This window comes from Drosophila kikkawai, chromosome 3R, assembly GCF_030179895.1.
Source record: "Drosophila kikkawai strain 14028-0561.14 chromosome 3R, DkikHiC1v2, whole genome shotgun sequence".
NCBI lineage: Eukaryota > Metazoa > Arthropoda > Insecta > Diptera > Drosophilidae > Drosophila > Drosophila kikkawai.
This window is the reverse complement of record NC_091731.1, coordinates 35,310,883-35,336,438: the sequence shown is the minus strand read 5'-3', so window position 1 is coordinate 35,336,438 and position 25,556 is coordinate 35,310,883. Positions and strand designations below refer to the sequence as shown.

Sequence of the window (25,556 nt, the reverse complement as noted above, 5' to 3'; positions counted from 1 at the left end):
TTTATTAAATTCTGTAGATAAATATTGCAAAAGTACAGTGCAAAAGTTTGAAAACTTAAGAACTTACATATGTTTACTAAAAATTTTATTATATTTCAACAACTTATCCCCTACTCATACCTCGGTGGAGTTCAACGAGGTCCTTGAGGATATAGTCTTGGGGCAGATTTCAACCACAGCTCGCTTGGGAGTTGGAGATGTGATCAGGTTGAATCCCCGGAATAAAAATATGCCACAGCAGTCGCAGGCCATCAGCAAAACGGCTGTGAGTTGCACCATGATCACTTTGATTACGGATGGGTGTACATTTGGCCAATCTCTCAAATGGGGAACAAAAACCACAAAGAACAGAACCACGGCACTGCAAATAAGCATCACGCAGCTAAAGATGGAGCTAATCTCATGACGTCCAAATGTGCTCAGTGCACGTAAGCTGGCCAGGATTATGATGAGGGGGATGAGCATATGGATAAATACCAAGAATCCAAGCATAGCAGGGCAGCAATGCGGCATAAATAGTCGATCCGTGTTGGCAAAATAGGTGAAGCTTTGTAACCAATGACCAGTTCCCATCATAGAGACGTAGAAATAAAGGATAATGGACACGGCAAATCGATAGCACAGCTGCAGGTACTCCTTGGATGTTAGCATCGATTCTTCCTCTTCTTTCAGCTCCAGTCTGGTCACCAAATGCACCTCGATACCCTGTTGATACTCCAAGATCAACAACTGGGCAAAGAGGGAGGTGTACGAATCGCTCAGGAGGGCATGAACGGTCAGCAGGTTAAAGCATATCAACTCCAGACGAGAGCGAAGACAGGCACTCCTACTGTAGGGTATCGATGCGAATGCATAGAAAAAGTACGACCAGTTGGCCACCATCATATAGATGGGAACTGTTTTGTCAGTTTCCCTTAAATAGATTCCCACTCCTCCCAGAATCAGCATTCCTCCGTTGACAATCCACACGCGCTTCTCGTGCTTTTCGCCGGAAATATAGGGACGCAGGATAACCAATACCATGCTGGTAGCCTGGATAGCCATCCGATAATTGCTGACCATCAAGAACTCAATTTGGGGCAGAAAGCACAAGAACATGCTCAGCAGGAAAACAAGAATCAGCCAGCTCAGGACCTGGAAGGAAGGACGCACGCAGCCCAGACGGTTGTAGAAGCCAACAGCCAGGGCATAAGTCAGGCTAAGGTAGTAATTGCAGCAGAGCGTCACAACTATGAGTCCAGCAGGTATAACGATCCAGCTTAAGTGGGTCCGGACATTGAAGATGTAATTACCTTTCAGTGGCAACTCGGCCAGGGCCAGACACCAAATGGCAAAGGGCACGATCAAACAGAAGATGGTCAAAATCGTCAAGCCCTGAAAGAAGGCCAGCTCGCCCAGCAGCAGTCCCAACGCGGCCAGCCAAATTGTGCTCCAGTTCAGAAAGCCTCTGTGATGCTCCTTGAAGGCCTGCGAATCTTGGGAAAGCTTCAGCATCAAGTAGAGCATCCAGCCGAGAAGAGCCAGTGCCGTGGCTACCACCAGCGGAATGTCATAGTATCCCACGTAGTACTTCACGGTGTTCAGGGCCAAGCGGGCTGCCATAAGGCTTGTCTCCATGGCCTTGGCTTGCCAGTGCACTTCCGTGAGGCGGTTTATCTGGTATTGATAGTGGGAAATTCGCAAGAGGTCCAAGTCTCCACCCTTGGGAAGCCACTTGTGGCAACAGCCCCTTTTGTGGCGTCTCACAAGGAACTTGGCTTGAAGCAGAAGTTGCCGGGCATTTAGGTGCATTACCTTCCGCTCCTCCTCCTGGTATACGTTCAGGTAGCCCAAAGGCAACTGCCCCAAGTTGTTGACCGGAGGTGGTAAGCCAATCAAAGCTGACATTAGCGAAGCCAGCTGGATTTGCTCCAGCCTCTGCATAGACTGATTAGCATTGAAGCCGGCACCCCAAAGCATGAAGGGCGTCTCCGTTTCGTAAGGAGTTCCAGCGCCATGGGAACCTACAATCGATATGGTAACAAATATATCCCCAATTTATCCTTATCCTTACCCAGATTACTGAGTCCATGAGCCGAGGTCATAAGGTAAGCAGTTCTATTGTCCTTGAATAAATTTTCCACAGCTGCATAGGCCTTAAAGATGCTGGTCTGTGCTTTGAATAACTTTTTGAGATATCTTCTGTCCCTTGGACTGGCCCCGCCTATATCGCCCATGCAAACCAAGATCAGCACCTTGCTGGCGTTTCTTATCGTGCTCTGATTGCCATCATCCGACAGGTAGACTTGCAGATCCTTAAGACCAGAATTCGTTTTGGGATTGTCGCCCACAAACTTTAGTACAAACCCACCAGCGGACTCCAAGGTGCGATTGAAGATCGTGTCATAGTTTTCGGTAAACAATATTGCCGGATGGAAACCGGCAAACAGGGCCACCTTACCCGCTTGGGTAAGCGTGGGCACACTGGAATGGGCTATGCCCTGCCGACCATGGGGCACCCAGCTGTAGTTCTGTGAGAAGAACGTCTTGGCGCGAAGCCCTTCGGCGAGAAAGATCACCAAGCGATCGGCTGGCGGCTTAACACCCATTTGCGGCAACGTGGCCTGCGGCTCCAGGTGGATCAGCGGCGCGGACTGAAAGTAGATCTTCAGCACGCTTACGAGCAGCAGCAGGTGCACCAGCAAGGCCTTGGTCTTCCACATCTTTAAATGGATTGTTAGTTTACCCAAAAGACTTAACAAAATCCGACGATATATCTGGAACACAGCATTTGCGAGAAGTGAGAAAAGGCACCAGAAAAATATTCGAAAGAGTGCCCACTTCATTTCTGAGTGTTTTGGCAAAACAGTTCGGACTAAATGGATATAAAAAACAAGGGAAATCAAGAAACCTCAGAAGTATATGTCAGCAATTGCTCTCCAGCCACAGCTTAAAATCAAGCTCCATTTTGAGGCGGAAACACTTATTGAATACAATGCTGGAATCTTATCGCAGTCTCGTGCTCCTGCAGCTCCTGCCGCTGCTCGCTGTTCTATTAATTTACCTTCGATCAACTTCCCTGGATGGCCTGGAACCGCAAAATAGTTCAGAGGACATACCGCCGGCAGATCGCCTGGTGGTCTTCGTAAGGGACGACTTGTCTGCCCAGACTTTCTTTGCCAATCGCTGTAACAACATCCCGCTGCTACGTAATATCTTCCTGCACGAAGGTCTGGTGGGAGTTAGTTGTCCAGAGGCCCCTTCCTACCGGCCACTTTCGCCATATGTGGCTCTGTTTTCCGGGGTCAATGAGGAGGCAGCCACGGTGATACGCAACTGGCTGTGGCAGTCAAAGGCAACTGACTCTGTGTTCAAGCGAAGCCATCACAACTTTGCCTGGACAACTGCCGAATTGGGCTCTTACTTTCCTGCTATGAACTTGCATCGTATAATGGAAATCCAACCGGAGGATTTAGTGGCTGAAAGTGTGCTCAATTTCCTCTCTGTTGATTCCCATCTCTTGCAAAAGACCAAGGGTATTATCTTCTTTGTGCACCTGACGGGTGTGGAGCCATCTCAAAAAAGCCTGCCAAAAATCGAAGCCAATATTATGGACATGTACAAGCGATTCGAAGAAAAGTTTCCTGATAAGCGAACTGCCTACCTACTCACCTCCAATCTTGGCAAGCCCAAGCTTCTATGTAAGGGCTTCTATTAACTCTGCCATATCTATTTTCTCACCATATCATTCCAGGTCGATGCAACCTGGCAGTTGAGTCGCCGTTTATGTTGTGGGGCGCCGGAGTGGCTCACACCACAACCTTGGGCGACCGCTCAATTATGGTCAATGCCACTGGGCACAAGTTACCCCTGCATGTCCTGAATCCTCTTCAGCTCACGCCGCTTATGAGCGCTCTGCTGGGACTCCCGCCGCCAATATACAGTAGCGGCATGCTTCCTCGTGGCCTGTTGAACGTGAGCTTGGCGTACGAGGCCAAAGCCATGCTGACCAATGCCCAGCAGCTGTTGGCACAGGCTCGCCATTTAAGAGGGCTCCATCCTTCGACGACTTCCTCGTTTTGGCTAGACTTTCAGCTAATGGACTCCTTTGTGAGAAACTGCAGGCGCCTCATGGGCCAGGAACGCTTTAAGGCTCTGCGGGAGTACAGCTGCAACTATATGCCTTTGCTGATCAAGGAAATTGACTTCTACAAGGACTACTTTCGTGGAATAATGGTCTGGGCAGTAACCGTGGCTGGAATCGGTTGGCTATGGTGCACACATCACCTTTCTCACGTCCAGGGCCAGGAGGTGGCGCCTATAAGAGGACTAGTGTGGGCCAGGGGCGTATCCCGACTACTGACCGGTCTGTTAGTGATCTTTATGATGCTGGAAAAGATTCCCTTTGTGGTGCAGGCAATCCTGCTGCTCCCTTCCCTCTATTGGACGATTACCTTGAAGATAATCACCCTGAAGACCGAATTGGTAAGCCTACGGTGCGGGATCCTGTCCGCAATACTGGCCATGACTTGCCTGGGTGGCTTCAACAGGCGCTACATCATGGCATTGGGCTACTTGGTATTTACCTGCTACTCCAACAGAGATGCCTTTCGGGTCCGAGGAATGCAGTTATACCTGTGGCTACTCTTGGTCTTGGGGCTCTTCTTTTTATCTTTTCTCCCGGAGACACTGGGGCGTTTGCAGCCTGGAGCTCAGCTCGTCAGCATCTGTCTGACCCTTATGCGGCCCTTGGCCTTTGGGGTGTTCTTGAGTCCCGTGACCTGGCTGGTTAATATTGCCATACTCTTGGCTTACGCCGAGTACATCTTGGTGGGCTGGCTTCCATGGGTAACCTATGCGGCCTCCTGGGTTTACCTGGGCTACGTGGCCTACGGGCAGCGGCGTAGACTTCAGCCCAGCGAACTGATGTTCTTCAACCTGAGCACCCTGTACACTCTTACCTGCACCTCCTACGAATCGGTGGTTATCCAAATGCTGGCCATGGAGCTGCAGCTGGGACTGAGGATGAAGCTGGAGAGAAACGAGACAATCGGACCGAAGACTGCATCCCATTATATACTGGTCTACAGCTGGTACTCGCTGTTCGTCATTGGAAGTGTTCCAGCCCTTGGCAACTACTTTGATATCCTGCATGAAACCACTTTTGGGCACTTCACTCTGTCCTATTTCCTGATTATGACGCTGAAGCTCTTGGTGCCCTGGCTGCTGATGCTCTGCATCCTGGCGGGCACCTACAAGGATGTGTGGTCGCACGAGAGGAAAATCTTTTTGCGTCTTCTCCTGCTGAACAGCGCCATGTCGCTGGTACTGCTGCACCAAGTTCGCAACGATGGTCCTTGGCGGAATATCCTTTCCAGATTCGCCAAGTTCGCCATGGTGCAGGTGTTCCCGGTCGTCTGGCTGCTGCTGTGGCGACTGGCGAATCACAAGCTGGGCTCCAAGTGGATTTCCCAGCTGCCAGAAAGAGTGGCCTAAGTAGATATTTAAAAACGGTTTTTATAAGCGAGCTCTGATATTTTAAAATACAAAATTTAACGAATAAAATGAAACTTAACGAAACCCAAATATTGTTTAAAAGGCGTTGCCATACCGTTTTAGGTGGACGGCTTGCGGTCACACTGACACTCTGTGTTTTCTCCTTCAGCGCGCACGGTCACACCCTTCGTTAAGCATAGAAAATAAACAAAAAGCTCTGCGGAAATTATGTTTTCACGATAATAACCAACACATTTGTGCTGGCGCAAGTGTGTGCTGGAAAATCCAACCCCCCGGGTATCGCGAAACCGCACCAGGACGTGGAAGTTTGCCGCGGAAACGGCTATTGCGTATTCCGCACCACGGACACGGAAGCAGCAGCAACAACAACATTGTAAAAGGTGAGGCAAAAGTTTACATGTGAATGTGGGGGCGGGCGGTGTTCGAATGGTTCACTGTTAATAACAACAATTGCCATGTATTGTGCACGTACAACCCCACACACGCACACACTGGCACACTCATTTTGGAGCGCGTAGGCAAAATGGCAGCCCAAAAACAAATTGAGTTAAGTTTAGTTTCCACCTAACACCTCCACCGAGCGCCCATCGCCTCCGTCCCCGCCCCCGTTTGTTCACCGAGGTTTGCTTGCGCCAACACTGCGATCTTGCTTATGACTCGGCCACCCAGCAGCGATAAGGTTCTAATTCCGTTCTCCGATCGGGTAGGCCTGCGAAGGTCGGATATTGTCACGCCGGGTATCTTTGCCAGAGATTGCACATGTACATATGTATGTATGTACGCCCTCCTGTTCCGTCTTGTTTAGTGTGCTTTCCCCCTTTCGCTGATTTATGCGCCAAGTTTGAGGAAGGGTATGTTGACTCTTGGCAAGAATTGGTTTATTTTATATCCAAGGAATCGACTCTATCTCATTTTTTGATTTATTTTACAAAAGATTCTTTCCAACACGACTAGAAACACTCGCCTGTTGATGCTGATTAATAATCAATATTGTTTATAGGGTCGCAAATGGCTCCTTCAATGTGTTACTATCGTTTTTGCAAGGGATTAAAAAATAATACAAATAGTACTCTACTTTATATCTGGAGTGCAGTGTATATGGCCTATCATAAATAAATTTGACGGAGTCGATAGTAAATCTAATTTAATAAAGAAAAATTAGCATCTCTTAAGAATGGTGGCATTAAACCTTAAACCAGAGGGAAACCGGATAAAAGCTTACCACATAGCTGACATTTTTAACAATTCATGATCAAAATAAAGCATTTAGGATTCCTTACACAATCCAGGAAGTAATATTAAGCCTCAAAGAGTATTCCAATAGTCGTTCTCCTTGGCCAATTTTCCTTCTAGGCCCTCTTTTGTCTTGCTTTTGCCATTATGCAGCCACTTGTTCAGCGGCAGACGGGCACAGTTGCCTCAATTAGTTGTTGTTTTTGTGGCAGTCGTCGGTGAGGTGAGGTGAAGTGAAGTGACTTGCTCATTAGGCAAAACTCGAGCATCCGGCGGAGCAGCAAGTGGCAGCGGCAACAGCCCGTGCCCCAGTGTCATTAGCCAAGGGAGAAGCGAGTGAATATATATAGTAGTTGCTACTTTCACTGCCCCCCATTCCGTTCTGAGGCACCTCAGCAGCTGATGTGTAATCACTAGGGGGTGGTAATGCCTTCGTTTAAGTGCGATTAGTGACCAATAAGCAGCTGTTTACTTGCTCACAAGTCTTAGCCTTAAGCAGGAAGCAAGTGAACAAACTAGATTACCTTTCAGTTGCTGGACGCACAATGCCTTTTCCATACCTCAGCGGCAGTCTCAACGAACTGAGCTTACTCCACGAAGATGAGGTGCAAGCGTAAACCTCATAATTCGCGGTCAACTTATAGTTATCTCTTACAAACTGCCCAATTTGATGTTGGCCTTGCCAGCGATAAGGCTTCGAGATAGCCGAAAAAAAACTATGCGGGTCATCAAAATTGTGAAGAGAGACTGAGAGAGTGCACTTAATTGCGCACTTTGTATTATTCAAACAGCAGGGAGAGGCTCTCCCAGTCTCTGTCTATATATCTATCTATCTATCTATCTGTATCTCAGTCCCAGTGAATTTGCATACACAATTAGTGGGTTCTGCTAGTGGGCGTATAGAGAGGCTGATCGTATAACAATTTGTGCTCTGCTTTTTCAGTTCACTGTCGCTTCGGCGATGGCCACGGCACCGCGTTCCCTGGACACCATCTCCCTGTGCTCCACCGTCTCCAGTTGCCCGGATCGGAATGGCTTTTACGGTGGTTTCCAGCGCACAGACAAGCCCAAGGAGCCGCTGTCCAAGGCACAGATCATAGCCAGGGAAAAGAAATGGCTCTACATGATTGAGAACTGGTCCACATACATGTCCAAGAACTACAAGAAGGTAAGAACTACCATTATTTTATGAGTATTTTTATCAAGATACATTTATTTTACTTTAGATCCGTGATCGCTGTCGCAAGGGCATACCAAAATCGGTGCGGCCCAAGGCCTGGTTCTATTTATCCGGGGCGTATCTGCTGAAAAAGAAAAACCCCAATGTCTACAGCGAACTGCTGGAGAAGCCCGGCAATCCCACGACCATCGAGGAGATCAAAAAGGACAAGCATCGTCAGTTTCCCTTCCACGAAATGTTCCTCGACGAGCAGAAAGTCGGACAGATTGAACTCTTCAATGTGCTCAAAGCCTACTCGATTTACAACCCGAAGGTGGGCTTCTGCCAGGCGCAGGCACCGATAGCAGCCTTTCTATTGATGCACCTGCCCGCAGAGGATGCCTTCTGGGTGTTTGTCAGTGTTTGTGATGTGTAAGTCAAGGTTTTCCGTTGTAATAAAAATCAAAATAATAATTTTTATAATCTTTTCCCTGCAGTTACCTACAGGACTACTTCATACCCGGCCTGGAGGTGATCCAGAACGATGCCGGCATCCTGGAGGGCCTTCTGAAGAAGACCTGCCCGCCCGTATATCGTCACCTGCAGAAGCACAAAGTGGAACCCCTGCTCTACATGACCGATTGGTTCCTCTGCGCAATGACCCGAACCCTGCCCTGGGAGACGCTCCTGCGCGTATGGGATTGCTTTCTGGCCGAGGGCATACGGGTGATCTTTAAGGTGGCCCTGGTCATCATCGGAGCCTCGCTAAGTCGGCACAAGGTGCGCAAGACGTGCACAGGTCTGTGCGAAACACTGGAAGTGCTACGTTCGCCGGAGGAGCACATTGTCGAGGAGGAATTCATCATCAATAACATGATGCGTCTGAACCTGCGTGTCGAGGACTTTCAGATCGAGCATACGCGTCAGAAGGCGCGTCGGGCCAAGCAGAAGGCGCAACAGGAGGCAGAGTCCGGCGGACATCGACGCAATATGCCAACCCTGTGAGAGGGTTAGCAGCTACTACTACTTTAACAAATTGTTACTAAACACACAAACACAACAATGTGCATTGAGTTGCATAAGATTTTTACGTTTACAATCGAATAGGAGAAGAAGGCGAAAGATCGTGCACAAAGCGGAGGCGAGGCGAGTCGAGTGACCGGAACTGCTTTAGACAGTTTACGCGGTCAGTCAATTACGGAGACATCATTCCAAGCAATCAGTTTGTCTAATTTTAAGCCAATTCTTTTGTTGAGCACATTTGGGGCTGGACTTGTATCTGTATTCGTATTCGTATTATTCATTTAGTGGCAATTATTATGAGCGTGCAATTTGTTTATGCTTTTCAAAAGTATTTATTACATATTTATTATTATTATTATTATGATAATGTAATTTAAAATTGAAAGCCCCTATGGAGAAGACCCAGAACATATCGTATTATGATCACCATCATCACCACCCCAAGGCAGCTGACACAGGACAGGAGCTATCGATTTCCCACAAGTCCGGTGACTTAAACGAAAGGATTAACACCCATTAGATTTTGTTACTGGGCCTGTTTATGTCGGCGGACTTTTGTCGCTGTGACGAGATAGCATAGATCTACTACTTTTTACTACTTTATCCGTATTTCTGCTCCGAGATGAGAATGTTGATATTTACCTTCAATAGTGCGTGGTTTTGAAACGAACTAAATATTAAACTTTATTACTAATAAAACAAAAAATACATGAAAAAAATCAAAGAAAATTGTTTTTCTTTAGGGGGGGGGGGGTAAGTTTAATTCGATGCAAAACGGGCCACTTTTCACAAATTTATTGTGACGAAACGGCTAGAGTTAGCTTAATGAATTAAATATCATATAATAACACAGCATTTTAAAAATTTTTGTTAATTTTTTTGTTAAAAAATATTTAGAGGTAGAGGAGCAGAATCATCCGATCTACAAACATTATACCTCCTTCCTTAAAGGATAAATGTCCCGAGGTACTCACGTAGCGTTTTTAATTTTAAATTTTTTTCCCTATGTTTTATCAAAATTTGAAGTCAAAACCACTATTTTTGACTAATAAATTAAGTTAGTTTGTTAAATAAAAAATATAATAAAATTAAAAATTAAAAAATGCTCGACGTGAGTACCTGCATAATTACCTAAAGAAGTTATATTTCAAATAAAAACAAGAAAGAAAGCTAACTTTGGCCAGCCAAAGTTTGTATACCCTTGCAGGTAACAATTAAAATATATCATAACTAAGCCAAAAATGCATTAATTTCGATTTGGAAAGCAGTTTTGTGTTAGTTTTTATTAATTAAAAAAAACTGCATACCAAATTTAAAATTTTAAGAAATCAAAATTTTTGGTCATTTTTGCTCATTTTAATGATGTAACCCCTTATCGAATTTCGCAAAAATGGCAAAAAAATCGATTTCTTCCGGACATGTCTAGAGAGATTCCCCTGTTGATGCTGATCAAGAATATATATGGTTTATGGGGTCGGAAATGATTCCTTGACTTAGAAAAATATTATTTTGTATTATAAAATCTGATTTTTTATATTAAAAAAGTCTTGGTTTTTTTAAATTAAAAAAGTCTTGATTTTTTTAAATTAAAAATATCATAACTCGGCCAAAAGAGCATTAATTTTAAATCGGAAAACTGTTCTGTGCAAGATTTTCTACAGTTAATAAATCTGCATACTTCATTTAAAAATTTTGAAAATTCAATTTTTTATCAAAATCAAAAATTTTAATGATGTAACCCCTTATCAAATTTTGCAAAATTGGCCAACAAATCGATTTCTTTCTGACATATCTAGAATGATTCCCCTGTTGATGCTGATCAAGAATATATATACTTTATAGGGTCGGAAACGTCTCCTTCACTGCGTTGCAAACTTTTGACTGAAATTATAATACCCTACAAGGGTATAATAATTTACGTAAAAAAAAATTAAATTAATACCCCCTTAAGATAAGCCTGAAAATCCCCAAGAAAATGTATCAGTTTTTATCTAATTAAATGTCTTATTTATTAACATTATTTAAACAGAGACACTTAACCAATCGTAGCTGCAGAGAGACATATTATTCGCTGACTAATTCCTGATTAGTCGAAGGACCTGGCATACAAGTAACTGTAATCCTTAGCATATATGTATATATTATTGATTTATTATAATTTCCATAATATCAGTTTCATACAGTTTAGGCCTGGAAATAAATAGCTGAGGACTTACGACTAGTAATGTTAGGGGGTGTGGCACTATAGCTAAAGAGTCATTATCTGTAAGTTCTAAGAAATACTCTGCTTATAATCTCATGAAAACGCAGACCCTTTAGAGACGCTTCTAAGGGACACTGCCGAGCACTGGAAGTATGGTTGTTTTTTTTATTGGAAGTGGAATCGGATGTGGATATAGGGTTAATCCTAGTGATGTATATGGCCATATATTTTAGCATTAAAATATATTGACTTTCGGGTGAAATATCTATCTTTGCCATTTCTAGGTAAAACCCCATTGATTTATTTAAAAAATTAAAACAAAATCCTAATTGAATCGCAGCAATAAAATGTAATCTTTGTAAAACTTAAATTTCTTTTAAAGAAATAAGAGCTTTAAAAAAAGAATTTAATCTTTGTAATTTAGTAAGTAACAAGTTTTAAAGTAAAATGATTTCATTATAAATTTATAAAATTCTAATTAAAATTTTAAAATAATTTAAAAATTCCTTTAAAACCTAATTAAAATTTTAAAATAATTTAAAAATTCCCTTACAATCAAAAACAAATTAAAACCAGTAATTTTTTAAAATATCTACAATTGTCTGAGATTTCCGTAACAAAAACAGAACTATTTAAGATAGTTTTATGATAGTTTTAGGATAGTTAAAAAAAAAACCCTTTAAAGACTAGAAAAATTTTAAAAAAATATTAAAAATTGTAAAGATTACATTCTCCCCTGCGATTACTTCAAAGACAAACCCTAGCCCAGTAGATACTGGTCCTCAAACTCTACGTCGTCTCCATCGTCCAATAAATGCGGCGGAAGCGGCATATAGGGCCCCGAGTCCTGGCCCACCTGGTTGTCCTCTTCATCTCCCCCACCGAGGCCCAGTGTCTCCTCCTGCTGCTCCTTTTCCTCCTGGGCTATTTGTTCGCGGAGCATTTGCATCTCATTCTCGCCCACCGTTGTGGCATGATGCTTGCGCAGATGCTGTTGCAGTTCGCGTAGACTGTGCATCCCAGATACCACTGAAGCATCCCTTTCACTGCTCTGCTCGCACAGCTGGCAGCGTATGTAGGCCGGCTGCGGGAGATGCTGGAAGCGGTGGTATTGCAGCACCCACTGCCGGTTCGTCTGCAGTTCCTCGTTACAGTCCTGGCAGCGATAGAGATCCTCCGCTCCATCCACCTTCTCCATGTGCAGCAGATCCAGCGTGGTCAGGCCGTGGAGGACATTGATGTGATTTCGCCACTGCTTCCGGCTGGGCGTGTTGAAGTCATCGCCGCACTGCGGACAGGCCAGATGGTAAATGGTGCCTAGCTGCGAGTCCTGGCTGGGCTCTTCGTCGTCCAACTCGCGCTGGGGACGATTGTCACAGCGGTTGGTGTCACGATTCAAGTGCTTGAAGAACATTTGCTTGCGCACAAACGAGGCGTCACAGGTTAGACACTTGAAGGAGCGATGCGGCAGATGCCGGAACTTGTGCGACTGCAGCTGACCAATGGCGCCCTTGGTGTGGGTCACCGTGACGCGCTTGTAGCACTCCAGGCACAGGTAGTGATGGTTGTCGATCTGCCGGAAATTCAAACCCTCGCGACTGTTGAAGTTGTGCTGCTCCACAATGTGCTTGCGCCAGAAGGCATGGGAGTCAAAGTTCTGGTTGCACTTGGGGCAGAAGTACGTAATAAAGTCCATGTCCACGGCATTGTGGTAGGAGATGCTGTCCTCCAGGGTGTTCAGGCCGGCGGGTCGTGTGGGCAGGTCTCCAGGTTGGGGCTTAAGCGTGCGACTGACCACGGGAGCAGCTGGAGCTGGAACAACAACAGCTGAGGCGGACGTGGAGGAGGAGCAGCCGGGTGGAGAGACGGCTGAGGGAGCGGCAGTGGCTAGTGAGACCTTTTCTCTCTCACCATCCTTGCCACGATTATAGACACTCTTCGGCTTGACTATCAGGGGCGTTTCCCTGTCATAGATGTTGTGTCGCGCCCTAAGATGCGCCGCTATGTTCGGCTTGTGGTTGTAGCAGGTGCCGCAGACCAAGCACTTGAGATACAGGCGATAGGGCAGGTGACGGAAGTGGTGGTCCTGTAGACCCTTCAGCTTCGAGTTGCACACAATGTCCTTACACTGCGTGCACTGATAGCGATACTTGTCCAACTGCCGCATGTTCAGATAGTTGCGCTTGTCAAAGTTGTGCTCCTCGTTGATGTGGCGCCGCCACTCGTACTGCGTCTTGTACTCCTTGCCGCAGGAGGGGCACAGGAATATGTAGTTCTGCTCCACGGTGGTAAGGCCCGAGTCCGCTCCTCCAGAATTCGAAAGCGAATGGCGATGTCTTCTGCCCATTTGATGGGGCTTCCTGGGATGCTTCTCACTGATGTGCACGCGCACGGCCATCTGGGTGGGGAAGAGAACGCTGCAGTGGACGCACTTGTAGCGTTGCTGAGTGGAGGAGGGTCGTGGTGGAGGCGGCACATGCCGATGTAGCGGCGGCGGTGGCTGAATAACCGGATAATCATCCTCATCAGCCAGCATCTGCTCCCCAAAATCATTCTCATCCTCCAAGCTGGGGCCCTGCTCCACATCGTCCAGGTAGATAATCTCGTAGGTCTCATTGGCCACGGTCACAATCTGCTTGCGTGGCTGCTTGGGTAAAGATGCAGCTCCTCCAGACTTCCTAGCATCACACCCAATCCGGTGATAGGTGGCCAGATGCTTGACGAGACCCTTGCGATCCGTGTAGGACTTGTGGCACTTGCGGCATCTGGCATATGCCTTGAACGGCAGATGGGTGATCCTGTGCTGCTGGGCATTCTGTATGCCATAGGCATTCGTGATGATCTTCTCGCATTCAGTGCACTTCAGCTGCCGTTCGTTGATCATCTCAAAGTTCAGCTTGGACAGATCGTTCATGCTGTGCGCCATGACCACATGGGTGCGCCAGTGCTTCTTCTCGATGAACTCCTTGCCGCACTGCGGGCAGAGGTAGTCGATGTGGGGTTCGAAAATGTCATCGCTGCTAATGCGACCGCCGCGTCGGGGGGCGTCTTCGAAGTAGGGAGAGTCCTCGTCCAAGGCGGTCCCATTGCCATTGTTGTCTTCACCTTCATTTCCCCCATCTACTGTGGGTGAAGCATCCTCCTCTTCCAGGCCCGGGTCCTCCGACATTAGACTCTCCAGATGATGATGCTTTAGCAGATGCCTAACCAGTTCCGCATGATCCGTGTAGCCCTTGTAGCAGAGCTTGCAGCGCAGCCACTCGGGATGCGACAGGTGACTGAATTTGTGGGAGCGCAGCGACTTGATGGTGTTGGGGATCACAATCTGGCAAGGATCAGAAACGTTAAGGAAAATCGAGTTATTATAACCCCCATTTAAGACTCACCTTCTTGCATTCGAGGCACTGCATCTGCATATCCACGCTCCGAAAGTTGAGCCCACGCCGACTGACATAGTCATGGACGAACTCTATGTGCTGGCTCCACTGGGCATGGGTGTCGCACTCGGTCCCACAATCGGGGCACATGTAGTGGATGTAATCCTCACACAGCTCGGTAGCTTCTTCGCCACTGCCACGGTTTCGCTTCTTGTGAGGCGTCTCCTCCACCAGCAGTGGCTGATGATGCTCCAGGCCGCCAGACTCCTCATCAATATCCGGTTCTAACAGCTCGTTTCGCACCTCAATATGATCCAGGTCCTCACCCTCCAGGAAATTCTTCTCCCTTTGCATTTGCTCTGTCCGAGACTCTCTTACACGGGTCTTGCGTCCGGCAGCATTGTAACCCTCCCGCATCATGGCCACCACTTCATCGCAGTGGACCATGCGTAGGTGCACCATTAGATCTTGCCTGTAAGGGAATATATAGAAGCTCAGACTGGAGGCAAACAGCTAGTAAAAGACATCCCACCTGTATTTGTACTCCCGCTTGCAGATGTAGCACTTGGTACACCGAAAGGGCAGGTGCGTAAACTTGTGCTTCAGCAGGTTCTCCCGGCTGTGCATGGCAATTCGCTTGTGGCACTCCTTGCAGCGCTGATACAGCTTGTCCAGCGGCGCAAAGTTGAGGCCACGCAGGGTATTGTACCTGTGGATTTGATTCATGTGCCGCTTCCAGTGATCCTGCTGCCGGAACTCTCCGCCGCAGGCTGGACAAATGTACACCACGCCCAGCTCATAGTTGATGGGCACACCGTTCTCATCAGTGGCGTTGATTTGCGAGGTAGTTGGCCGCACCGAATAGCCAATCGGCCGACTTTGGGGTGGCAGTGAATGCCTTTGCAGGGCTGGACGCACTTGGGCGCCCATCGGACCGGCTGGAGCTAGAGCCGAACCCGGCGTGGGCTCTCCAATACTCACAATCGGCTCCAGCTCAAAGTCGAAGAGTGCATCGTCGTCCGGTTCCGGTCTTTTTGTCTCTTTTTCCGTGACATCTTCGTGCTCCTCCTCCTCCCGCTCATCGTCCTCGCCATCTAGCAGATCGTCCACGCCATCCCCAGCCTCCAGGATCGCCGTGTCGTCCATAAAGTCACCATTTCCGTTGCCATACTGCCCGCCATCCTCCCCTCCCTCCAGCAGCTCTGCCTCGCCGCCCCCTTCTGGCTCGCCGTCCTCGAACTCGGAGGAGAACATCGACGTCCACAGGTCCATGCCTTCCATTTCTGGGAATAGGCTTTGTGTGGCAAGCTCTACTTGTGCGTGTGCGTGAGTGTGTGGTCTCGTCTGTGAGAAACTAGTTTTCGTATCCTACGCCAGTCTGCGGCTGCAGCCTTTTCACTTTGCCGGAGCTCTTCTGGGCTTTTCCGCAGCGCAGCGTTTCCATCTTCACCGTCACGGTACCGTTAGCACTTCTCTGTCGACCACTGGGACATCTGGTTATAGCAAAGACTCCCAGATATTGCAAAAAAATTAAATTTTTAATCTGCAAAAACCATTTTGTTTGCGGCGTTTACAGTGTGGCCAGGTGGAATTTTCGAAATAGTTAAAATTTCCCCAGAAATTTGCACTTTCGCGGCTTTGGGCACACTAAATTTGGCTTATCGGTTACCGTAGTGTCAAATGTAAATTTTATTTACAAATCGTGTCAAATGTAGAAATCGAATACCAATCGGTAAGTAAAATTGTGTATCTAGTTATCGATTGATTCAAAATTTGTAACTTGAAATTATTTAAAATCAGATATGATTTTGACATTTTTTATTTTATTTATAAATATATTTTTTCTTCTGAAAAAGGAGAGTTATGTCTGGCAAAGTACTTCTTAGTTTTTTGTGATTTTGGCATTTCCATTTTTATTACTTTTAACAAACCCTTAAAAACCAATAAACAATTTACATTAAAATCCCCCATTATAAAATCGAACAACAAATCACACTTATGTACGAAAGGATCTTTATTGAACAAATATTCGCGTTTGAATTTTGTATTTTTACACCTTATTAGTACGTGCACATTAGTACGTACATGCGTACTGTTTAAATTACATATTTAATGTAATGGTAATACAATGTATATTATGTATGTATGTAGTTTATGTATGTGAGTGGTCGTGTGAATGCGATTGATATAAATATATAGATGTAGCGTGTGGTTAATGCAATTAGCATTAAAATATCGAAAGGTGTGCAAAGTCCCGTTGCGCCTTGATCTGCTTTTATATCCATACCCTTGAGCTGTATGGGATGGGAGGCAGGGGACATGGGTTTACATAAACTAAAGAATTTAAAATGTAGGTCTTCAAAGGGGGGCTTGTCTCTGGTAGTGGTTGGGTTTAAGTGCGAATGTCGCTTAAATGTGTTCGATTAACTCTCGTTTTGGGTGTGCAGCATCGTCGTCGTCGTCGGTGATCTCCGTCTCGTTGAGCAATGAGTTCTCTCTTGTATTCGTTGGCAAAACTTGCTGGCCTGCCGCTACTACTCCGATCGCATGTGCTGCTCCTTGTTGTGTGTGTGTACGTAGGGTAAGGGTAAGGGTTATGCGTATATGGGGTAGTACGATTTAATTTTTTTTTTGTGTATCTGTTTTTGTTTTCTTGGTTTTTTTCTTGTGGTTCCTCCTCCTCCATCCCGCCATTACGCCACACATTGTGCTGGGGATCCTGGATCAATTCCCGTCGCCATTACCACAGTCCCGAAGAGTAGCCGCCTGGGGGAACGCGATTCTTGTTGATAATAGGAGTGCCGCCATGGGAAGTGTCCTGGCGATGCTGATAATCGGTGCCTCCGGCCTTGTAGCCCTCGCCGGTGACGGGGTTGCCCTCTGCAGATGAAAAGGAAGATTTATTATTATAAATCTAAATTTGTAAAGGATTTAACTAAGGCTTAAAATATATCTAAATCAATCTAAAACTCGAAAAACAAAAAGTTTAAATGGGATATTGGCGCTACTTTGTGGAATTTGGGAAAGGAAAGCGTGTACACAACCATCGCCCACCTCGTATCTTTAACTTCTTTGGCTTCAGTCCACCCACACCATCCCCGTTGAGACCCAGGCCCGTGATCGGGTTACGAGAATCCAGTCGGCAAGCCTCCTTTGGATCCTCTACATTATCGGGGCACGGGTCCAAAGGCTCCAGGAGATTTGGTGCTCCCGCCATCTTATCGAGGGAAACGGGCCTTTCGGGATCGGTCCCAGAATCTTTGCGTGTTTGATCTGCCTCGTCGCGTTGACCAGACTCTGTATAGAGGTAGTTATCAGCCGGAACGTCTCCCACTTCTTTATCCACACACAACTGATCGATAGCTAGGCCCTCAGTCTGGCTTGAGATAGCACTGGCGGCGACTTCAGGCTCGTTGTCTACAGTCAAGCGAGCAGCAGCAGCAGCAGGTTCCTCGCGTTCAACTGGAGCAGATTCTCTAGGTTCTGGAGCTGGTACTGATGCTAAGCGAAAGGCGCGGGAACGGGAGCGGGAGCAGGCGGATTGAGAGGGATAAGGGCGAGTCCTAACGCTGGACACTACCAATACTCACTGCTCATATTGCGGTAGACTTGACCGGAAACGAGAGATACGACACAATACGGACACGAAGACGAAGTACGGAACACGTTTGCAAGATTTGCGAGGTTGGTTTTTAGTGCGTGAGTGTGTGCAGTAGTAGAAATATATTACAAATATATGTATATATATAAATTTGATAGAACGTGAATCACAATTTCGTTTCGATATATTTTTAAAAATTTTGGTTTGAGCGCAATAATCGTTATATCGATGTTGCTAGTTGCCGCTCTGAGATCGTACTGAATCTATTCCCAGCTGTAGGCCAGCTTACACTTTTGACAGTTCCCAGATTCGGTTCGATTTCCATATCCAGCGACTACTATATATATTTTTTAATGTAAACCTATGGTTTCTCACCTGATCTGCTCATCTTGAGATTCTCGGTCGAGGACGACACCGAAGATGAGGCCGAGGACACGGATCCGCTCTTGCCATTGTAGTGGCCATTGGTGGTGGTGGTCAGCAGCTTTTGGGCGGCAGCTGCCTCTGTGTTCTGCCCGAAGGGAATGCTGCTCTTCATGTGGTTCTTGCCAGGGGTGATGGGGCGCGAGGGTTCACCAAACAGCCGAGAGTGCGAGTCGACGGTCTTCTGGCCGCGACGCGGTGCATCACCTGACCATCCGGATCATTGTAGTCATCATCATTGTTGGATTACAATTCCAAGGGAAAAGCAAAAAAACAAATTGGGGAAACCAAAGAAAATCAAATAATCAAATTAGTGGATTTGTGTTGGAGAGTAGAATGTTTAAATTAGTTTCTTAATTGTGTTTTTACAAACAGGTACAAGACTGGGACAGTGGATGGGGTGAGTGTACACAGAGAACTAAATCATATATTGCTAAAAGAAAAACATTAGAAATTATAAGCTTGCCTTTTAATTTATTTTAGAAATATACATATTAATTCAGATGCTTTTGAATTAATTAATTAATTATTTACATGGAATTTTTGATAAGGAATGAGTGAAAAAAGTCCTTGATTTAATATCGAAAAATATATCGAAAATCTAGTTCGATAACATCGCATTTTACGTTTCAAAATCTAAAAATAGTCCATGGTTTTTAATGAAATCTATAATTTACACTTACAAAAAAAAAAAACCATTTGCCTTTATATTTAGTTCAAAAAGTAATTTTATATCGAGAAATAGATATTTATCTTTTGATAGAAGTGTCGCTAAATTCTTACTTGGGAATTTTAAGTGCACTTAATTCCCACTTTATATTAAAGGTATACTTCTATATAAGGTACATGTTACTCTTAAAAATAAATGTTGCTAGCTAAAACCTTTACAATTTCCTAACTATTCTTTTGTTTTTCTTCATTTGTGCGATGGTGAATGGCAAAGGTTAGCTAAATTCAAAGAGAAAAGCCTTGAGTTCTTTTGGCTTTTATCTGTGTGAACCCAAAATGTCATCAGCAGCAGGTGGAATAAAGGAAGCAAACCGGTTGCAATTCCAACTTCTTGAATGGGAGTGGGACAATAATACGCTTTGTGGGAAGTGGCTAAGATGAGGAGTGAGTTTACAAGGAGTGGGGATTAGATGAGAAGTAGTGTTCAGGGCCTAGTGCAAACTGAGGATTTGAAATTAGCACAAAACAACAGCCACATTTGACACAACAACGAAAGTAAAGTGAACACAATTTTGGGGTTAACACTGTGTAAAGAGGACTCTGTGCAGTTTTGTTTTTTGACATGAATGAGGGGGAAAGAGGAGGAGACATAGTTCAAGTACCAATGAAATAGAATCTGTGAGCTCCTTGTCGTACTGCAAAGATACGTAGAAAAAGAAAAGAAATATAGAGCGGGGGGGTAGGCGAAGGAAAAAATAAATAAAGAAGAACGAGAACGAGAACAAGAACGGGAAGAAAACGATAGACATTTAATAAGCATTTAATAATCAAAAAGAATCCATCATCTAAGGACGTCGTCTTAAGCACAGTTTTCCAATCAAAATTAAAATCAAATCAAGTTTCTTTTTTCCAATAAAATAATCACACAGCTATAAGAAATATTTGGTATATATTCTGTTGCGACCTTTAACTTACCGTTATTTTTCACTCCATTATCTTTCTCGGCAGCAAAAATGTTGGACACCATGCGATTCTTCACGTTCCTGGGGGTCTGCGGCATCTCCGATCCGAAGATGTCGCTCGATCCGCCGCCCGGAGGCCTCAGCACCCTGCAACAACAACAAAAAAAAAGAGGAGAAGTCATTAATTACAAGCTCATTCTTCCACGCTCAGTAATTGATATGGCACAGTGCATAATTCACAAATTTCCACACGCTTTGCGAGGATCGAGGAAAACTTAAACCTAGAGACTGCGGGGAAATGCATTTAATGTCTGTGTCTAATCATCACCACAACAAACTGTGGACGTGGAGCTTGGCAGCACTCATCGAGTTTAAGTCGGAACTGGCTGGGTGAGCACTCAATGGGCATTAGAAGTCACGCCAAGATGCATCTCCCCATCGTCCCATCGTTCCATCTCTTCCAGCTGCATCGCAATTAAGTGGAAACCCTGGCATAAAGAATTGCAGCCGAGACAAAAGGCTGGCCAAAAATGTTATGCTTTGTGGCATTCACTAGCCACTCAGTCAAGGCAGTCAGTCAGTCTGTCGACGTCCACGCAACGTTACCCAAAACCACAGGCTACTACTACAGTGATGATCGTTACTGTAAGGTGTCAGATCTCCGCGGGTGCTTGTCTGGGGTAATGATTTTTTATTAAAATTTGCCCAGGCCACGCAGCATGATTATATGAAAATATAATTTTAATATAAATAATAAGATAGGAAACAATAAGGAAGAGGTAGTCTCAATTTTATGTGGATAAAACCGAAGCGTAATTCGCTTTAAAATTGATTTTTTAACCTTCATAGATATTATTAAAGCTATTTTGTATAAGATATATAAATATTTCAATTTTAAAGTATATTTACTTCATAAATTTGTAATTTAACTGAATTTCACCCTCACTGTTCTATTATTTCTTGTCAAATTTAGATATTAAATTCATCTCTATCGTCTTTTTTTTTCGTGAAAACCAAACATTTGATAATTTAATTCAGTCAGACTTGCAGCTGTCTGGCAGTTGTGAGCCGCACTGTCAGCCGTCGAATACGATGGCTAACCGAGGGTAGCCGAGAGTAACCAAGTATCCATGTATCCAAGTATCCAGGTATCCAAGTATCTGAGTATCTGAGGTTTTTGTAAATGCATTTTACTGCCGCCAGCATGAGACGTCAATTAAACTCTGCAACAGTTAGCTGAACTGTGGATGCTACCAACTTATGCAGCTCCATCTTCGAGTCCAACTGCAAGTCTAACTCCAGCTCCATCTTCATCTCCTTCGTCTCCATCCTGGTCATGGTGGTGGTGGTGGTTGGTTGCATTTGCCCCCAGGCTCGGAAAGCCAAAGACCATTCACTTGTCAACATTTGCTTTTGGCCGCTTTGCTAGTTTACTACTGCAAGACGCCTTCCTCGGGGCGTCAATCAAATCAGCGGGCTTTCAGTGTGTTAAAATATTGCGTTTTTCTTTATTTTTTTTTTTAAGCACCATCTGCAGCACGGCACGCACTCGACACTCTTCTCCAGCTGCCGGAAAGTGAGAGTCGTCGCCGCGTATTTCCCGCTGCTTTTGTTACACTTTTGTGGTAATTAACGAAAATTGCATTGCAATTACTGTCGATTACCGCCGGGCGGACTTCTCCTCGGCTGCTTAAACAAAGCCCATGTGGCGCCGCAAAGAGCATAAATAAATAGTAGTTGGAGACCCAGTTAGGCGTTCGTTTCGGGTATTAAAAACTTTCTACGCGTAGAATCCGAAACCGAGTGCAGCGGAAAGGGTCTGCAAGAAGAGGCTAAGGTGCGTCTTTGCCTTCCTGCTAGAAAGTGCAACCCAATTTGCGTACTTCGGCGGAAGAGGAAGAGAGCTCTGTTGTGGCTGCGCCTAATTAATTATACTATAGCGTATACCCTAGACCATACTACCTTACTACCTTGCCCCTTTGGGCTTTTCTTGGCCCCCCGAAAAAAAAAACATGACAAAGCGTCAAAGCGCAGGCCGCAAAGGCAAAAGCACCGTTAAGCGGCCCGCCGCAAGTGTGTGAACTGCTCAAAGCGGTGGCAAGAGGGGGAAGAGGTGGGATTAAGTGTCACACTGAGCGAAAATCAAGGCCTTAAATTTGAATTAAAAAGCTGGAGATTGAAGGGTTATAAATATCTTTGAGATACATTTGATAAAGAAGTTAAAAAGGTACCCTTAAAATAAAATGGGACTCGGTTGGTTAGTTTGCCAAAGGTTTTCCCTGCCCTAATTAGCTTTTAAAAGATATCAGAGAAATTTGCTATGGTGATCTGCTTGACAAGACATATAATGTATCTATAATTAATAACCAATTTTGCAGTGTAGCGTCGTCGCGTGGGGAAATCACTGGAATGAAATAACTCGCACTCGCAGTCGCACAGTTCGGGTTGGTTTGGTGTGTGGGGTAATTGCGATCATAACTGTCGCACACTCCATAGGAGTGCGACTGCGACTCCGACTGGATGGAGGAGGCCTGGCTGTGTGTGCAAAGTGTTCTTATTAAAATGTCTTCAGGCTTGTTAGCACAGGCAGCGGAGCGTAAAACTCTTCTTTTTTTTTTGTTGGACTCTTTCCTTTTTGACAAAGACTTGTTTCTCCCGCTTTGTTTTCATTATTTTTCTTTCTTTATTTTTATTTGTGTTTTTTTTCGGATTTTTTTTTTTGTTTTTTTTTACCGGCACAGGGTTGTGAGGAAAAACTAACAAAGCAACGGTAAATGGGCAATTTTTGCGCAAGTGACGAACAAGTAATAATTATTTAAACAGTTAAGCCGCCATCCAAGCCAGGCCAAGCCAAGCCAAGCCGAGCTGAGCCAAGTGGCCTCTCATTCATTCATGCATGTGAACCTACCTATGTTACCTACCTACCGAATGCGGCCCGATCAAATGGAAAGCGAAAGTTGCGTTTAGTTTGACTCTAACCCAGGCCATGCCACATGTGGCATGCTCACAATATCATGCATTATTGGCAATGCCGCGAAAATATGCTGGCCATCTTAATGGCCAGGCAGCCAGGCAGCTAGTTAACCGGGCCTACAACTAATTACCATCCATCTGCCAAGCTAGCCAGCTAGCCACCAGAAAAGGTCAGACCCTGGCCTCTGCCAAATTCAGAGGCTTTGCTCTTTTAATGGCCTCTGCTGGGGTTGTATATGTTATATGCTTCTATCGCCCATAATAACCAACCATTGTGTCCCCCGGAAAGTGTCGCAGTTTATTTTTTTTTGGCATGGCTTCCGTTTGAGCTGGTTTTTAGCTGCTTACACTTACTTTCCACATACGCACGCAGTGACTCGGTGTGGCTTCCCCGGAATCCCAGTGGCTGCCTCTATCCCTTGGGTTAAGTTGCATTTAACCTATTTAGTGTGTGCGAGTGCTTGGTTATTTCAGCTCCTAATACTTATCTATTGAATGTTTTCTTGGTCTAAACATTTTGCAACAAATCTCAATATTTGCATATTTATATAAAAGCAAAAGAGTCTACAATTGTGGCTGTGCAACCTGGGAACCCAATAGCTTTGACTCAATTTGAAATATGAGCCAAATCGAATGGCCCAATCCCCTTCTGTGATCATTGGGAAACAGCAACCTTTCACACACCAGGCGCCTGCGGGGCCAGATCTGACTGCGGACAGCGACAAAACCTGACCACCACCGGCACCAGGTGGAGTTGGGAGTGCGCAGGTGGCTTCCAATAGAAGGAGTCCGGCTTCGAGTTGGAGTTGCAGTTCGTTCGAGAGTCCGAGAGCCTTCTCCCTGTCCTGGGTGATGACAAAAATTAATGTATATTGACAGAGCGACTAGGCTACAGGAGAGTAGCAGCAGCAGCAGCAGCAGAAGAGGCTGCTTTAAGCGAAAGGTAATGTGGCATGGCATGGTGCAGCAACAAAATTTGAAAACAACCTTTTCGGGTAAAAGTTGTTCGGGTTGTGCATATAGAAAATACTTGGCTCAAAGTGATAGTTGTCGCTCTGATTTAGTTTGGCTTTAGTTTAGTTTTTTTCTCCTTTCTTCTTCGACTTGACTTGGCTTTAGGGTATTTTTCCACCATTTTCTCCGTTCCTTTAACCGCTGCGATAATTGTTTTATGTTTGCACATACATCGCAAGGGGCTTTCCCAGATTTCCCTTTTACCCACAGCCGCCAATTAATTACAACACCAAGGGGGCGTGTCGCTGACCAAAGTCCAAGCCAAATCATCGTCGATATGCCTCTCTCGATTTTAAATTATGAAATAAAATGTTACTTTCTATATGGCGCTTGACCTGATAAAAGCTGTACGTATTTTGATTTCACATTTTCTTTAATACTCTTTTGGCTGAGAAGGGGTATAATCTGGCTTATGGATCGTTGCTTTAATGTAACATAATAATTGAATGTGTTTCTTTTGTATATATAATAATAAAATCACGAAATAACCATTGGCATTCCCCATTAGGGGGAAGTGAATATTGGTATTATCGATACAGCCGATATATAAATATATATATTTTAAAGTTTGGGTATAAGAGATAAATCTATAATCTATTTGATATATCGGATTAATTTCCCTTTCCAAATCATGATGAACTTGATTGTTTTCTAAAATATATAAATATTGATATCGATATTTTTAGATATTTAAAATTTCGATAATCATAGTCTACGATATTTTCAAAATATTATTCATATTATTGTAGTCATACCAGACTTTTTCTTTTAATGTAAACTATAAAAATAAGTTGAAACCAATATATTTTTTAAGTAGAGTATTTCTTGTTCGAGTTGACATCAAAAAACCCACGTTGAGCTTAATAAACTTCAACGCCAAAATTCATTACGACAGTTTTCTAATTAACCAACTGTCAAAATTTGTTTTTACTTTGCGAGCGCACAAGTAAAAGTGGAAATCGGAGATCTGCTTCCTCTTCTTCCGTTGAAAAGTTGTTGGGAAAACTTTGTTGTGTGTATTGACAGCGTGTGGGAAAGCGACAAAGACACTAAAAACTAATGCATTTGGAGCATAACACATAAGAAGCTTATTTTGTGTTCCTTCCTAAATGCATTCCCAAGTAAAAGAAATTTCGTAATGAAAAATTGAGGTGTGAAAACCAGCATCTTTTCTTCTCCTGCTCGATCAGCCTGTCTTCTGTCCCCCTGCCAGGCCTTGCTGCTTCTGGCCGAGACGTGGAAATAAGCCAAAAGAAAAAGGTGAGGGGAAAAGTCCAGAGACAAGAGAAGACAAGGCTGAAATGGTTGTCCGCTGCCAAGCCAAAGTTAATTTGTTTATTTTTCTTTCCCTCTTTTTTTTTGGCTAATGCCAGACTTGTGGGATAAGGGGAGGCTGGGGCGGATGCCTCATGTCGTTTTATAA

At 44.8% G+C, this 25,556-nt stretch overlaps 5 protein-coding genes across 9 annotated transcripts in view; 2 read left to right on the top strand and 3 right to left on the bottom strand.

Annotated features, from left to right (window-relative positions):
* Window positions 1-68: 68 nt before the first annotated feature.
* LOC108072197 (GPI ethanolamine phosphate transferase 1) lies at window positions 69-2,825 on the bottom strand. The gene is made up of 2 exons (XM_017163256.3): window positions 2,054-2,825; window positions 69-2,003 (listed from the first exon to the last, which is right to left on the bottom strand). Exons 1-2 carry the CDS (start codon window positions 2,823-2,825, stop codon window positions 115-117), a joined length of 2,661 nt encoding a protein of 886 aa, XP_017018745.1. The 3' UTR covers window positions 69-114.
* On the top strand, window positions 2,826-5,559 carry LOC108072198 (GPI ethanolamine phosphate transferase 1). Its single transcript, XM_017163257.3, has 2 exons — window positions 2,826-3,680; window positions 3,734-5,559. The coding sequence occupies exons 1-2, from the start codon at window positions 2,975-2,977 to the stop codon at window positions 5,473-5,475; spliced, it is 2,448 nt and encodes an 815-aa protein (XP_017018746.1). The 5' UTR covers window positions 2,826-2,974; the 3' UTR covers window positions 5,476-5,559.
* A 77-nt stretch (window positions 5,560-5,636) lies between these two features.
* On the top strand, window positions 5,637-9,269 carry wkd (TBC1 domain family member whacked). 2 transcript variants are annotated; one of them, XM_017163258.3, is made up of 4 exons: window positions 5,637-5,876; window positions 7,673-7,897; window positions 7,956-8,320; window positions 8,386-9,269. In XM_017163258.3, the coding sequence occupies exons 2-4, from the start codon at window positions 7,691-7,693 to the stop codon at window positions 8,891-8,893; spliced, it is 1,080 nt and encodes a 359-aa protein (XP_017018747.1). In that variant the 5' UTR covers window positions 5,637-5,876; window positions 7,673-7,690; the 3' UTR covers window positions 8,894-9,269. The 2 variants fall into 2 exon arrangements, with proteins under 2 accessions (XP_017018747.1, XP_070143135.1); XM_070287034.1 differs by lacking the exon at window positions 5,637-5,876 and adding an exon at window positions 7,293-7,334.
* Window positions 9,270-10,895: 1,626 nt separating this feature from the next.
* On the bottom strand, window positions 10,896-16,074 carry LOC108072125 (zinc finger protein 836). The gene is made up of 3 exons (XM_017163157.3): window positions 15,024-16,074; window positions 14,501-14,963; window positions 10,896-14,439 (listed from the first exon to the last, which is right to left on the bottom strand). Exons 1-3 carry the CDS (start codon window positions 15,770-15,772, stop codon window positions 11,875-11,877), a joined length of 3,777 nt encoding a protein of 1,258 aa, XP_017018646.1. The 5' UTR covers window positions 15,773-16,074; the 3' UTR covers window positions 10,896-11,874.
* A 413-nt stretch (window positions 16,075-16,487) lies between these two features.
* Window positions 16,488-25,556, bottom strand: part of Jupiter (microtubule-associated protein Jupiter) — a 31,744-nt gene continuing 22,675 nt past the window's right edge. For 2 of the 4 annotated variants that reach the window (XM_070286647.1, XM_070286646.1), the window contains 4 exons: window positions 20,160-20,293; window positions 19,847-19,879; window positions 18,468-18,722; window positions 16,488-17,371 (listed from right to left, as the gene is read on the bottom strand). In XM_070286647.1, coding sequence (XP_070142748.1) covers window positions 17,232-17,371; window positions 18,468-18,722; window positions 19,847-19,879; window positions 20,160-20,293 — 562 coding nt within the window. In that variant the 3' untranslated portion in view covers window positions 16,488-17,231. Of the gene's footprint in view, window positions 17,372-17,545; window positions 17,993-18,081; window positions 18,362-18,467; window positions 18,723-19,846; window positions 19,880-20,159; window positions 20,294-25,556 lie in introns of those variants that run through there. The other 2 variants (XM_017163054.3, XM_017163053.3) reach the window with 2 other exon arrangements.

Coding starts and splice junctions, on each gene's coding strand:
- LOC108072197 (XM_017163256.3), bottom strand. CDS start 2,825: ATGAAGTGGGCACTCTTTCGAATATTTTTCTGGTGCCTTTTCTCACTT. Junction 2,004..2,053: donor TCATGGACTCAGTAATCTGG/GTAAGGATAAGG, acceptor TATCGATTGTAG/GTTCCCATGGCGCTGGAACT.
- LOC108072198 (XM_017163257.3), top strand. CDS start 2,975: ATGCTGGAATCTTATCGCAGTCTCGTGCTCCTGCAGCTCCTGCCGCTG. Junction 3,681..3,733: donor TGGCAAGCCCAAGCTTCTAT/GTAAGGGCTTCT, acceptor ATATCATTCCAG/GTCGATGCAACCTGGCAGTT.
- wkd (XM_017163258.3), top strand. CDS start 7,691: ATGGCCACGGCACCGCGTTCCCTGGACACCATCTCCCTGTGCTCCACC. Junction 7,898..7,955: donor TGTCCAAGAACTACAAGAAG/GTAAGAACTACC, acceptor ATTTTACTTTAG/ATCCGTGATCGCTGTCGCAA. Junction 8,321..8,385: donor TTTGTCAGTGTTTGTGATGT/GTAAGTCAAGGT, acceptor TTTTCCCTGCAG/TTACCTACAGGACTACTTCA.
- LOC108072125 (XM_017163157.3), bottom strand. CDS start 15,772: ATGGAAGGCATGGACCTGTGGACGTCGATGTTCTCCTCCGAGTTCGAG. Junction 14,964..15,023: donor AAGCGGGAGTACAAATACAG/GTGGGATGTCTT, acceptor ATTCCCTTACAG/GCAAGATCTAATGGTGCACC. Junction 14,440..14,500: donor AGTGCCTCGAATGCAAGAAG/GTGAGTCTTAAA, acceptor GATCCTTGCCAG/ATTGTGATCCCCAACACCAT.